Source organism: Debaryomyces hansenii, assembly GCF_000006445.2.
Source record: "Debaryomyces hansenii CBS767 chromosome F complete sequence".
NCBI lineage: Eukaryota > Fungi > Ascomycota > Pichiomycetes > Serinales > Debaryomycetaceae > Debaryomyces > Debaryomyces hansenii.
This window is the reverse complement of record NC_006048.2, coordinates 1,981,259-1,996,183: the sequence shown is the minus strand read 5'-3', so window position 1 is coordinate 1,996,183 and position 14,925 is coordinate 1,981,259. Positions and strand designations below refer to the sequence as shown.

General features: G+C 36.0%; 6 protein-coding genes and 1 non-coding gene across 7 annotated transcripts; 3 read left to right on the top strand and 4 right to left on the bottom strand. All coding sequences in view use genetic code 12, as the record gives it.

The window, feature by feature from the left end:
* Positions 1-202: 202 nt before the first annotated feature.
* On the bottom strand, positions 203-1,816 carry DEHA2F24002g (DEHA2F24002p; the record flags this gene model as incomplete). The annotated part of the gene is made up of 1 exon (XM_461385.1): positions 203-1,816. One exon carries the CDS (start codon positions 1,814-1,816, stop codon positions 203-205), a length of 1,614 nt encoding a protein of 537 aa, XP_461385.2.
* Positions 1,817-2,129: 313 nt separating this feature from the next.
* DEHA2F23980g (DEHA2F23980p) lies at positions 2,130-3,584 on the top strand (the record flags this gene model as incomplete). Its single annotated transcript, XM_002770842.1, has 1 exon — positions 2,130-3,584. One exon carries the CDS (start codon positions 2,130-2,132, stop codon positions 3,582-3,584), a length of 1,455 nt encoding a protein of 484 aa, XP_002770888.1.
* A 144-nt stretch (positions 3,585-3,728) lies between these two features.
* DEHA2F23958g (DEHA2F23958p) lies at positions 3,729-6,476 on the bottom strand (the record flags this gene model as incomplete). The annotated part of the gene is made up of 1 exon (XM_461383.1): positions 3,729-6,476. One exon carries the CDS (start codon positions 6,474-6,476, stop codon positions 3,729-3,731), a length of 2,748 nt encoding a protein of 915 aa, XP_461383.2.
* A 258-nt stretch (positions 6,477-6,734) lies between these two features.
* DEHA2F23936r lies at positions 6,735-6,818 on the bottom strand. Its single transcript has one exon. It is a non-coding gene; the product is annotated as a tRNA-Leu (tRNA).
* Positions 6,819-7,414: 596 nt separating this feature from the next.
* Positions 7,415-7,702, top strand: DEHA2F23914g (DEHA2F23914p; the record flags this gene model as incomplete). The annotated part of the gene is made up of 1 exon (XM_461382.1): positions 7,415-7,702. One exon carries the CDS (start codon positions 7,415-7,417, stop codon positions 7,700-7,702), a length of 288 nt encoding a protein of 95 aa, XP_461382.2.
* Positions 7,703-8,464: 762 nt separating this feature from the next.
* On the top strand, positions 8,465-9,247 carry DEHA2F23892g (DEHA2F23892p; the record flags this gene model as incomplete). Its single annotated transcript, XM_461381.1, has 1 exon — positions 8,465-9,247. The coding sequence occupies one exon, from the start codon at positions 8,465-8,467 to the stop codon at positions 9,245-9,247; it is 783 nt and encodes a 260-aa protein (XP_461381.1).
* Positions 9,248-9,379: 132 nt separating this feature from the next.
* DEHA2F23870g (DEHA2F23870p) lies at positions 9,380-14,725 on the bottom strand (the record flags this gene model as incomplete). Its single annotated transcript, XM_461380.1, has 1 exon — positions 9,380-14,725. The coding sequence occupies one exon, from the start codon at positions 14,723-14,725 to the stop codon at positions 9,380-9,382; it is 5,346 nt and encodes a 1,781-aa protein (XP_461380.2).
* Positions 14,726-14,925: the final 200 nt, after the last annotated feature.

Sequence of the window (14,925 nt, the reverse complement as noted above, 5' to 3'; positions counted from 1 at the left end):
ATCTCATGTTGAGCATTATATACAGGTATTAGAAATATACAATATCATAGCAGTTTACATTATCATTATTATTAGTCTTATTATTATATATGAACCATAGAAAGTTCTCGTATAGTGATTATTCGTTAGTTTTGTTTCGCCTATGACTTATAGTGTGTCAAGCAAGCGATTAGCATTAATACTTTGCTTAATAAAGCAGTAATCAAGCTGCCTCTGCCGATCTGTACAGCTTATTTTCATGTCTTTCGTTTTCATTAGTGACATCACCTTCTTCACGTACCACTCTCTTCCAGACCTCTTCATCATTACCAACATCGAGAACACCAATTCTCATGGTAGCTAATAAGTTCGCAGCTGCAGTCAGATGTCCATAGACACCGCCATAAAATGCCTTAGTTGCATCCTTACCATGGGAAGCTTTTAATAATGGCACCCCACCGGGATGTTGGTCCATGAACGAGGTAATATCATGAATGATATTTTGGATGACAATATATATTCTGTTGTTGTGACTCGCAGAAGAGCTGATTTTCTTGAAATCTTTTGGTTTGATTAATGGTAGCTTCGAAATAGGTGTACCCCAGTTTAATTGACTTTTCATTCTATTGATTACTTCCTGCTTTTGCTGTATCCTTAATTGGGTAATAAGGTCTTTCGGTGTTGTACAAAGATCGCTTACAAAACCAAACTTGGACAAAGTCCATATATACCACTTAGTCGGATCAAATGTGAATAGCGATGGTGCACAGCGATAATCATGGGGAAATTCATGATGAAAATTTTGCAGCCCCTGGCCATAGGTAAGCAAACTAATCAAAGGATTCATACAGTTTTGCGAGGAATTCTTATCATTGAAGGGCTGCATAGGGATGGATACACCTAATCCTTTCATATGGCATACAGATTCTGTACTTAAAATCAGTTGTTGACATAAAAACATTCTAAGAATACCAGGATATAATATTCCATTTACCCAAGTATCTTTGCAAATTATAACAGTGATCGCCACAGGAATAACTAATGTGGAAAGTACGAAGAATAGAAAGTAATACCTATTTTGCCATAAAATAAGCTCGTGGACACTAAGTTCATAATTATTTTTCAAAATCTCCAACTCATCGTCACAGTATTCCTCGTCAAAATCAACTTCGTTTACCAATGCTCGTTTAGCTTCAAGGTGATCCTTCTTGGCCTGAATTTCTTGTGGAAACTCGTGTTCCATAAACTCTTCGTAAAATGTAACTATTTTTGGTTTCTTAATTAACCAGCCCCAATGTGCCCATGTGAACCCCCGTTTGATCAGATATGGATCTCTTTCAGTGTCATCTGTGAACTGGTGATGCGATCTGTGTAAAGATACCCACCATTTAATTGACCCCATCCCGAGACTGCTCCCAAAAACCGCAAAGTACATCTGCAAAAACATGAACTGTGGCCTGAACGCATTATGCGCAAAACACTTATGGTATCCAGCCGTGAACGCCAACATCGTGAAGTTATAATATATACATGAGAAAATCAACGTGGCCGTATTTTCAGGAACAAATCCTGGACAATACTTGAACAAATACACCAACGCAAATAACGGGAGGACTACCACAGATAGCGTCTGGCTGTAGTTAATTCTATTGAAAAAATCCCTTTTTCTCTTCCTCATCTGGTTCATATGAGCAGCCTTCAAATGTGAAGCATGGTTCAAGAATTGACTATTATTTCCACCCGCTGTAGTATCATCCCTGTGCTGTACCTTACGCTTAAGAACCTTCCTGTTCCTGGGCGACACTCCGCTGGTACTAACATTTTCTTTCAGTGACATCAACAATGAGCAGACACCTTTTATGTATGTGACCCAATATACAAATTCTAAGTACGAATCGATAGATCTAGCTTGAATTTACTAACCTGATTTCACCAGCTTAAACACTTGTTCCCATAGAAGCCATTCAAGTAAGGCTATATAAATTTGATAAATACGACATTATAGTGGTTTTACGACATTTCAAAATTAGCGACATTTTTACTCACGGTTCATTGATTCTAATAACAAAATACTTTTCTAGACACCAAAATTGTATAGTAAACAGAGTCTAGTGTAATCTAATCTAGGATTAAGCGATAAAGTATTCAGTATGGCGCCTCTAGTACCACCACAGCAACAGCCACCAGTTGGTGGACAGGATGTTAGTTCAAAACCACGTCCTAATCCTTCAACGGCACCCGCCATATCATATACACCAACAGATACTACTATTCCACCAATATTATACGAAAAAATACCAAACTTAGAATCGTACAAAAAACTCAAGGAAGCAGAGCGTAATATTGATTTGTTGACTACAAGAAAGGCGATGGATTTCCAAGCTATTAATGCCAAAATTAACCAGCATTCAACGTTGAAAAAGGAAACGGGAATTTTGAGAGTATTTATTTATAACACATGCGAGAATCAGCCATGGCAGAAGCAGTTGTTGCAGAGCGAAGGGAAGGAGTTACCGGACCCAACTTCTGCAGAATCGGCTTGGACGTTGAGGGTTGAAGGTAGGTTTTTAAACGATAGTAATAATACTGATAATGATGTAAGCCAGAACTTGAAATTCAGCTCGTTCTTGTCGGGAATTTCCATTGATATTTTGCCCAATGACGACTATCCGGATATGCAAAACTCCCCTTCCAATATAATCGAATGGAGAGATGAATCTATCGATCAACAACCAGACGCGAAATTAGGGGGTAATAATAGACAATCTGAATTCGACGGTTTAGACGTCAAAAGATACGGTATATTCAACATTAAATCTAAAATTGCCATAATGATAAAGGACCAATCCACAAGCTTGAAATTAAGTGACGATATGTCTCGGTTTGTCGGCAAACAAGAAGCTACACAACAAGAGTTAATATATGCAATCTGGCAATACGTATTATATAAGGATTTATTCAGAAAGTCAGATGCTTTTACAAAGGTCCCTGCTGTTTCGAATTCTTCTGCAACCATTTTGAACGGAAACGGGGTTGCCAGCAATTTTGAAGACGACGAAGATGATGATTTTAATAACATCGAATGTGATCTGATTTTGAGCGAATTATTAAAAGTTCCTAATTTCAAGTTTTCTGATCTTTATAGGTTATTACAACCACATTTCAAGCCAAGGGAACCAGTCATCATTGATTATGAAATAAACACAAGAAAATCGACTACTTTGGGTGACTTAATAGTAGACATTCCTGTGTCATTGCCATCGTCAGTATCTAAAACTCAAAAAGAGATCATTGAATCTACGAAAGCAACGTACGAAAATTTAACCAAGTCAGATGCAAGTATTCAGCACTTGAACACTAGAATTTCGATGGGTATAGTAGCTTTACAAAACGCAAATGCCAGAGAGACATTCTATAGAGAATTGAGTGAGAATCCTGTTAAGTTCATGGAAAACTGGCTTGAAAGTCAACTGGAGACATTCAAGGCCTTAAAGAGTGACGAAGGATACGAAGAAGAAGTCATTAGAAGAGCTGAATATTTCGAAGATAACGAGGATATGTTGAAAGAAAAGATAGATGTTTTATTAGGTTCTGGAAGGTTCTAAGCTAGCGGATAATGAACTTTATTTCCCACTTGTAGTATAATATATATTTTGAAAGTTAATCTCTATTGTGTATTACATAAGGTTTATTTTAAATTGTCATTATAATTAAATTAAAATACATACTATGTACACCAACGACTGGAATTAATCCAAATAATCTTGATCATCGTTTCCATCTTCCTCTTCTTCATAATCATCGTCGTCGCCTTTCTCTACTTCAGCATGCTCTACAATAATCTCGTCTTCATCTTCCTCTTGGTCCATATTTGCAGCATAATCATATTTGTAGTCAACGGATTTATTTCTAGATGATCTAGAATCTGTAACCAATTTTTCTTGATTAGCTAGTAAAGGTACGCTTGAAGACAAGTAGGTATACATATTTAAAACTGGTTTGTAGATCATTGACGTCTTCGACAATCGAGAGATCGGTTCTGGGGAGTGTTCTAAATCCAACTTCATGGATATAAACTTTATAAATTCTGTCAATTCATTCGCATTAGACGCAACTTCATACCAATGAATAGAATCTTCGATTGGCGGAATTTCAAATTCTTCACCATTCTCGTCAAACTCAACACCATCTCTTGTTAGGGATTCTGTAAGCATTTGATGTACATCTTGTACATATAACTTAAACTTTGACGGCAAACTAGATGCGATCTCATTTATGTTATTCCACGTATATGCCATTTTTTTTATTGAAGCCAATCCACCATTGTCTGTATCAGCCATTCGGCAAAGGTAAAACCGACCTATATTAAAACCGATGTCTCCAACAAATAGTTCATCTAATCTCAATCTCATACTATGGGCCAATGGATCTGAAGTAGGATCAACATATTTTGCAAGAACATCATTTTCAGAAGATTCACGAACTTCATTTTGAGAACCAGTATGCTTCTTATTAATCTTTAATTCACATTCTCTTCTCACTTCTTCTGTATTCTTGAAACCCTTCAACATAGATCTTGCAGCGTAAGATGTTTCTTTCTCTCCAGAAATATCTTGATTTTGAAGGCTTTGGGTAATAACATGTTTGATAACATCAGAGGTCGTTAAAGACCACTGCATTAAACAGCGAAGCATTAATAATCTATCCATAGGATTTTGAATACCCTTGAGCCCCATTGATTCAAAATCTGGCGAGCTATTGAATGGATTAGATTTAGCGGACGGCAACTCATAAGTGTAATAATCATTAGATAATATTTCTGAGTTACCCTTATCAACTGGTTCGACATCTATTGCGACTTGCATTTTCTTTTTGTCCAAAATACCGGTATCATCTCTCCATTGTTTCGGAAGTCCAAGATATAAAGACATCGACTTTAACTCAGCAATAGCCTTTGATGGGGATACTGGGTTGACTTCTTTTTTTCTGTTTAAAACTAACGTTAGCAACCGACAGAATAATTTGTTAATTATTGGGGAAGTATACGCCGTATCGTCCACGTTGGAGGTTTCTATCTTCCTGCCATTGAACCTATCGTGTATCTCATCGGTTCCTTGAAGAGGAGGTAAGCTTAGTCCGGACTCTATATCCTGGGGCCCTAAATTTACCACTTTATCACCAAATATAACTTCTTTAAATTTGTTCAAATAGGCTATGATGTATGATATCTCACTTGCGTATGGTGATTTAATTATAGGAAATCCGAGAGCTAGCTTTTCCGAAGCTGCTTCAACATTCTGTTGGGCTTGCAAGATGTTATCATCATATAAATCATAGTATAACCCTATTAGAGGGCCCGGTAAATGCCTTGTTGCTCTATGACGATTATTACGCACAGTAGTACGACTTGTATTTGTTACTCTAGAAGATCCTCGAAATGGACGGCTTTTTTTTTGCATTATTGTTGTCGGTATACGCTTTCTAACTTGTGGAATTAGATTTTGTTCGCTTCTGACCAGTCCTCTTTGAGCTTCCTTGACAGCTTCTGTTATATTCGAACTTGTAATGTTAACAGAATTTTCGTGGCCTGAATCATCTTGACTGCGTTTACCTTCATATGAATCAAATATCACATATTTCAGTTTCTCTAGCATAGACGCCGGCGATAGTATTTCGATATCATCTTCAACATTTTGCGTCGAATTAAGTATTTCGTCAGTTATTTCTTCCTTGCTTCCAGACGGATCGTGTGTAGTAGATGGCTTTGCTTCTAAAGTAACCATCGATGTCTTATTACCATTAGCGTCCACACTTGTCGTACTCCCTAATAAAGCCTGTTGTTTTCGCTTCTTAATAGAACCAGAGGTAATTCTTCCTCGTGGACTTCTTCTAGCTCCCAGCTTTCCTCCTCGAGAACCTGGCCCTTCCAAGGGTAATCTATCTAACCTGAATTTGGACACTACGGCTTCGTTATAATTCTGCGAGGATGAGTTTTCTGGAGTGGCTAGTGTATTCGAAAGATTCTTACGGGGTCTTCCCAACCTTTTTGTTTTCTCCGATGGATTATATGGAACAACCTTGACAGCTGATGTCGCCTGGGGTTGGCCTACATCATAGGAATGCGTATCATCCGGAAGTATTTGTTCGTCTGAAAAATGGTTGAAGTGTGCCCCTGTCCCTAAATTATTATGTCCATCACGCTCATTATTTGTATCCTCTACATGACTGTCTTCGAAATTATTGAATTGAATCATATTCAAAGCTGCCGCCGCAGTAGAGTCGTTGTCTTCATGATGTTGATCGTTGCTAGCAGCATGGTGATGATCTGCAACATATTCATTCAATCTGAAAACATTCGGTATCGAAACATGATCATCTTCTGCTCTGTCAACTTCTCCGCCTGATATACCCGTGTGATGTTTAGCTGTACGTTCAAGCGACGGTGATACATGGAATAACTCCAGTTCTGCAATTGAAGGGTCGATATTCGAATCCATTTATATCGTCTTCTTCTGTATTTTTAGCAAATTTTTTAATTAAAATTCCCTCGATATTTCCTCCTTATCGCCTGATACCAGTTCTGTGAATTACTGTCAATTATGTACTTGATTAATTATAGCTATATTCAACCAATGCTACTATATTGCAGCTTTTTAAATAAATGGATTTACCCGGTCAAGACTGATATACGCGTTTTAAAAAAACTCCAGCCTATTTAACAAAAAAATAATGAAGGATGCGAGGTTCGAACTCGCGCGGACAACTGTCCAGCAGATCTTAAGTCTGCCGCCTTAGACCACTCGGCCAACCCTCCATTTTATAGAAGTCAAAAGACAGCATGCTCATATGTATACAATATATCTAAGTACTTGAGTTCGAGCTTAGAATGTTGCAAACGATCAAAATAGGAAATTTCAGAATAGAGATCAAGGGAATTAGGACCTAAATAGAGAGTAATTAGTTAGTTGTCAATCTAAAAGTTAAGATAACATTAGATTAGTAGAATCTACATAGTATATCAAGTGTTAGTTCTAAGGATTAGACCCAGTTCCCTCACAAGTATTGTTAGAGAGCACAAGTATACAGGGAATATCTATTCCCGAGAGGCAGTGCGTGTCAATTTATTTAGTGGTTACAAGAGCCATTGACTAACATTGGAGTAATGTGAGTAAGTTATAAATAGGAGTAATTGGACACTTCAATCTTCAGGAGAATTGAGAACTAAATTAGAGTATTTAGTGTTCAATCTATTAGTTAAGTTCCATATAGTAAATCCGTATTGCTTCTCACACTTATCATATTCAGACGAAGCTTCACGATACGCATTTAGATATACAAAATATATCTAAAACAAAAGTGTCTTAAGAAAACTTTCAATAGAACACATATAATACAGAGATAGTATCAATTGCAGATAGGATCAATTCAGAAAAATATGTCGAGCCAAGATAAAAGCCAGAATTTTGATGGCTTGAAGCAGACAGGAAAGGTTAAAGATTTCAATGCACAATTTGACCTGGGGGTGGCCAATTTGCCAGCCGGTCAATTCTCCGAGCAAGCGAAGGTAGATAGTTATGTTCAGAAGTTGAAATATCCCGTTAGAAACGAAGTGAAGTACAGATACCCGGATGATATAGTAGAAGCGCAGAATATAGCATTAGCGTTTGAGAAGCCGGTATATCAACCAAGAAGATCCAATAAGAATAATGGAGGGAAGAATTGAGCTTCGAATCTCGAATTGATGGTTAAACCATCGTAATAATGACGCAAATAAAATAACTTGAAACTGAAACTAGATCAAAATCACATAAAAAAACACGAGGCCTTGCTGTAATTGTGCTAATATAGGTCATTTATAGCTACATATCCTAATTGAATCAGTCAAATAATTACTTGAGTTAGTGTGCTTCACTATGAAAATGGCGCGAATGCCACGGTTGATAGACTTCGTGTAGATAAAGTTAAACCACAAGAAAGATGTATAACAAAAGACTACGAAGCCCACTTTCGCAGCAGGTAACTTGGAAGCTTCCCCAAATTGCTATTTAGATTTGGGTGCAACACTATTATAAATAGATTTTTTAGCTCTCTATTCTCGGTAGGATACCAAGAGTTTATATCACTTACTTAGTTTGCTGTTCTACTTGGGTTGATATGGTGGTCTAATGTCAAGAATGATCACTGTCCATTGTCGGTAGAATATGTCCATATACAGAGCTAAACTACATGTAAAATTTTAAATATTAGAACTATACAAAATATTAACTTCAATATCCCTGAATCATCCTTTACCAAGTCTATGGTTACCATCTGATGACATTCATGGACAAAACTGTTGATGTTTGAAGAACTGTAGACTCTAGCAGAAATAATACATAGGGTGGCAAGTTACACAAAAAATTATTTTGATAATCGTCCTACACGCGTTTGTTTAAATACACTAGAAGCTAAAAAGAGTTATATATTATAGAATACTAATAGGAATATGTCAGATTTTGGAGGAAATTATAATAACTACGGCGACGGAGGATTCAATACAGATATTGGAAATGGCGGATTCCAAAATGAAAATAATGGATCGCAGAAGCAGCAGTTACGTTCAAGCTTAACGCCAGTGACCATTAAACAAATTACAGAAGCTACACAACCAATACCAGACGGAGAATTCCAAGTCCATAATGTTAATTTAAACTTGGTATCGTTTGTAGGAGTTGTGAGAAACGTGCAGGACATAACCTCTGCCATTCTTATTACAATTGAAGATGGCACTGGGTCGATTGAAGTACGTAAATGGATAGATGATTCCAATGCAATGGATGAAAATGAACAGGAGAAATACGAAATGAACAAGTATATTTATGTCACAGGTGCTTTGAAGGAATTTAATGGAAAGAAAAACTTACAGCATGCGACCATGAGACCAATTACTGATCATAATGAAATCTTGTATCACCACTTAAGCGCTATTTCACACCACTTAAAGGCACAAGGATTGTCTGCTAGAGCTAATGGCGAACAAAATCAATCTCAAGATAATGGACTTTTTGTTAAGGATCCACATGGCATGGACGTTGGCACTTCAATTCAAGATAAGATCTTAACAGTTATTCGTGATAACACCAGCAGTATGCAAGAAGGTGTTCCTGTGCCTTTCATTTCTCAAAAGTTAAATGTGACGGACGACCTTGTGTTAGAACAGTGTTCTGAATTAATTGATAACGGTAAGATTTATTCCGGATATGATGATAGTGCTTATTTGGCTGTCTGATGGACATCGTGAATTTATTGCAATCTAAGTAGTTCATGTTCTGATTACGGTTTTTTAAGAAATAATAATGTAAAATAATACTTATACTTAAAACATATATACAAATAGTTTATTGCGTATGTAGAATGTCGATTAATTTTTTACTTCATTTAGCCTCAGAATCCCAGTATTATTGGATCGGGCGCAAAAGAACGCATTCCATAAGTCTCCATTAGTGACCGATTCACCTTCTCCATTACCTTTATTGACCAAAGTATCTATTCCACCACTTTTCATCAACGTCATTGATTCTGCCTTACTCAAATTTTTCTCCTTAGATTTGGATATCACCTTCGATGTACCATCTTGGTTTGCTGCTGGTGTTGTCTCTGCCTCAAAGTATTGCAATCTCTTGTTAGTAGACATTAATACGATACTCTCTTCCACTGTATTCTCGATTGCAAACATCCACACTGTGGTGTGTCTTCTTTGGCCAATTCTGTGAATTCTAGAGATAGCTTGTAACTCTAGAGAGGTGTTCACTAATGGTTCACACAAGAATATATGAGTTGCATTTACTAATGTTAAGCCACTTGCTTGTGCCTTAGCATTCAACAAGAAGCAAGTTATTTCGTTCTGTGGATCCTTGAATTCTTCAACACTATCATACTTGTTACGGCGACGGCCTGCTCCAACCTCTGGGGTCAATGTACCATGTGATCCTAAGAATGAAATATTCGCAGACTTAAAAGCTGTTCCAAGTATATATAAGAGGTCCTGCCATTGACTGAAGATAACAATCTGAACCATGGGATCTTTGTTTCTTAGATATAACACCTGTTTCACAATCATATCAACCTTAGAGCTGTACGAATTCTTTAAGGGCATATGCTGAATATCATCAATTATCACATCATCAATAGATTTATAAATGGAATGTAGGTTATCATCAACTTTATGATTTCCTGTATTATCCACAGCATTTGCTTTCAAATTTGGCTTATGGTGAGTGAAATTGTAGACAGTTGATACATTTATCGCATGTTTACACATTGGACAAGTTTTTTGGTTCCTTAGCCAAAGCTCTAAACATTCTTTACAATATTTATGACCACATTGGGTCAACGATCCGATAGTAATAGTTGATCTGCAAATGATACACATTAGCTCTTCTTCTTCTTCATTAAGGTGCGCTTTTTGTAAATTATCATCCTTCTTGATTAACGTTTGCAAATATCTAAATTTAGAAATTGCTTTACCCATGGATGAATTAATCTCTGTGTAGTCCAACAATCGTTTCTCTTGCTCTCCTATTATAATGTCATAGGATAAATCATCTCGCAGGAAATCAAACCCTCTTGGTTGAACACTATCCGAAATTTGTTGTAACTGCTTGAAATATTCAATACGACTATTGAACACCGAGTTACAACTCAAATTCAATTCCTTTTGAAACAAGACTTGTGCTAGCTTCTGGTTTGCAAATATAGTCCTAACTCTTTCACTTATTTTCTTGAACAAGTCGTATTCAATCTGTTTAGAACCTTCGTCTAAAAACACCTCATCCTTTAGTTCTGCCTCGATATCTTTAATATTGAAAACAAGCTCTTGTAATGAGCTCTTACATATCGGCTTGACATTTCTTCTAGTTTCCTCGAGTTCTTTTAAGAATATTGTACTATTTATTCTGTTGGCCTCAGAATGTGATTCATTAGGAAGTTGATTTACTTTTAAAATATTCATCTTAATGGAGTTTTCATCACCAACAATAAATTCATTACGATCTATTAAAATCTCTGATATTACATTCAAATAACATGACGCTTTATCTTGATCTTCAATAGATCCCTCATATTCTTCACCATCCGGTGTTTTATCATGACTCAACAAAGGTTTACATAGTATTCTGATCAATTCATTCATCCAATTATTAATAACCTCACATTGAACGTTTAACTGAGCTGTCAATTTCTCAAACTTTTCAAAATAGAACTTAGACTTCATTCCGACAATATAACTCTTTAATGAGTCAATTTCTATGAGTGGTAATACATTGAAGAATTTCTTTGACGTCTTTGGTAATAACGATAGTCCAGTGTCAACAAATTTGGAACCACTTTTATTATACCATACCCGAGAAGTAATTTTAGCATCCACGGTTTTACTAACGGCATCAATTGATCCCTTTAATATATCTTGTCTAGTTTTTTCCGCAAGCTCATAATATTTCAGTTCCAAGAACTTGTGCTTTGCGATCTGCAACTCATTTTCTGGTGAATCTGGATCTGGTGAGAATCCATCAAACTCATCTGCTTTTACAATATTAAACATTTCAATTGGCATTCCACTTATGAGGGTAGATATCTCCTTCGTATTTTTATTCTCTTTTTCAAAAATATTCAAAGCGTCCGACAGAGGCATATTACTTAGCTTCAATTTATTGATTTTTTCTCGATATTCCTCATCATAGCATTGAAAATTACAAGAGGCAATCAAGAAATAAAACTTATGCAACGTTACTTTGGATGATCTGATCCTAACTCTGGTTGTCCGTATCTTGTCTTGGTATTTAATCAAAGTATCACGAATTCCATCCATTGAAGAAGTATAGCTGTCATTTATATCAATATCATCATCTTCTCCCTCGATATCTTCATCCATATCAATCGGCTTCAAGTTAAAACGCATTCTATAATCCGCATATTCTTTGATGTATTTTGCAAGTATCAACTTTAAACGATATAAAATATGTTTTGTTCCAAGCAAACCTATCTGAAGAAAATCTAATGCTTTCTCTGGCAACAAAACATACTCTTGAAATTGTGCAGCATCGATATAAATCTGAATAATTAAACTTTCAGCAGTACTAATTTGATCAGATGCCTTTATCAACATATCATCAAGTACATTCTCTAATGTCTTCAACTGCAGTGCTGTAGTTACTACCCGGCTGTTGTAATTCTTAGACTTATACTTTTTAGAATTAAGATTCAATTTCCCTATTTGAGGGTTGCAACATACCTGACGTAATCGAACCAACCAATACCTCATATAGGCCAATACAGTTGAAGATGGTTCCCAATCACTTAACACAGGATTACCATTACTGTCGAGACATATGGCTGCCAAACATTCTTCAAACATCTGATTATAATTCTCTTGTTCAACAGGAGTGAACGGAATAGTCATCAATACTCTACTTTGAGGTGGCAATTTAATGTCGTCGTGAACCATCGCCTTAGTATGTCTTAGACTAATTTGGTTCCATAGCTTAATAAAGTCTTTATTAGTTAAACTTCCATCCACTGTAGTCAATGTAGCCCAACTGTTTTTGGATAAAGCTCCTGAAAACGGCTGAAATTTTAAGAATCTTAAAATTGAATGTAAATCACTGAAGTCTTTCTTAATTGGCGTACCAGAGACACCCCATGCATGAAATCTCGGAATCAAGGCTGCACTTTGAAATGCCCGTGAAAGTCTCGATGAAACCATCTGAACTTCGTCTAAAACTACTCTCCAGAAGTGTGTCAACATCAAGGGTGATTGGTACTCGTGACTATTATAAATATCCGCAATCCTATTATGTTTCATGGCTAAGTGGAGTTCGTCTTGTAATGCCTTTTCATAATCCGTCTCGTGTTGGCTTTCAGACGATTTTTCGTTTGCAACCTTTGGTTTCTGTGATTGCAACGATAACTGAAACATTGCTTTATAATCTTTAAGTAACGCTTCTCTATCCATGGTGTTATCAGTTGCTTCATTTGTCGATTCATCACCTTCAGATATATTATCGTTCCTTGTATCACCGTTATCAAAGTATGAAGCTTTTCGCTTGGAGGAATTCCGAGTTGGTTTATTTCTAGAAGAATATAAAGCATAATCTAATTCTTTTGAAATCGTGGAATATGTCGTGAAAACAACATCGAATCGTCTTAGATATTCAGCAATCATGGCTGCATTATTCTCTAGCTTCGGATATTTATCAATTCCATTATATATTGTCACCGCCAACGATGGAGCCAAATGAACAATCTCTTCATTCCATTGCTTTAAAATAGAATCAGGTGCAATGATTAATGTGGTTTTGGCTTTTATTACAGTCTTCATATCTCCAAACGATTGTAGTTGGATCTGTATTGGTTCATTTACTGTATCTATTGGCCTTTGGTTCATCAAAACTAAAGTGGTAATCTCTACTGTTTTTCCCAATCCCATCTCTTCCGCCAACAAACCTTGAGCCGGTAAGACACTTTCAGATTTTCGATTATTCAGATCATTGTAATAATCAAGAACAAACTTATATGTACGGTATCTAGAGTTCAAGTTGCCAGTATATTTGTTAAACCAAAACACACCATCGTGATGAGTTATTCTATTCCATCCGAAGCATAATTTGTTCAAGAAAGCACTTACCTTGTTATCTAGTTCTTCAAAATCTATATTTTGATCACCAAAATAATCACTCAACAATTTCACTAGATCCAGATCTATTATTGAAGACTGTACACACCTATTTGTATTCCAATCGTATCTCATGCCTTCTTTTTCGATCAACCAATTTACAGTTCTTCTTTGGAACCTTAATAAATTAGTGTCTAGTTCCGGAATATCAAAGGGCCTTTCTATCAGTGGAATAGCTGCTGTATTTTCTGATATGGATTTATAAAATAATTGAGGAGTCGTGGGATCATGGGGATTATTATCAGACACACTCGACAAGTCATCCAGAGTAGGCAATGGAGAGGAAGTCATTGAAATTAATGCTGCAATTTTATTAATTATGTCCACAGGAAATCGACCACTTATATCTCCTTTCAAATATATACCATAGAAAACATTGACATTTATTTGATTTCTGTTAGCATCAAAAATCAATTTAATACCAGGGCCAGAAAATTGCAAACTATCGGAATTTATTCTTGATGATGGAAGATTAAGGATAGCAACTTCATTTCTCAATAATTCTAGAAGACTTAATGTATTCTTTTCCGAATTATTTTTTATATTTAGGGACAACAATAATTTGGACTTTAGTTTAGCCATATTCTTATTTTTAATCCCAAGTAATGGTTCATCCATCTCAAAGTTCAATTTGATATCTTCGGTTACGAATTCGTAGACACTTGGCTCAATCTCTCTAAACCCTGTAGATCCGTAAACCATCAAGCTCAAATCAATAGGGGAAACACACTCAAAATGTAAATTTTTATTAGTTATCTCTATCCATTCTGATTCATCCCGATTTTTGATTTGAGAATGATCTTCGTCTGTCTGTTTTGGATTCCTGTTATCCGTATTCTCATATTGTAATTCATGAATACCTATGTCCCTATGATAGGTTCTCTTCCTTTTTTTGTGTCTATTCTGGTCCTTTGTCAAATGACCTTGTGATTTGTGATTGGCAAATGTGATTAGATATTCGGGATCAAAATGAATAATCAGCGACTCATCATAATCAGGATAAAATCCCGACATTGGATCTGAAGTCAAACCAGACATTTTCTGTATGGTTTGTATAAACCAACTAGTTTGTTAGAATGGTCTATAATTCTATTTGAAATAATGGCAAAATATGGCTTTTACAAAGATATTTGTGAAGGCTCATTATATGCGACTGCATGTTTACTCATCATTTTTGTCTCCAAACATTATATGGGTGCCAAAAAAAGCTACTGAACCATGGATTATCGTATCATATG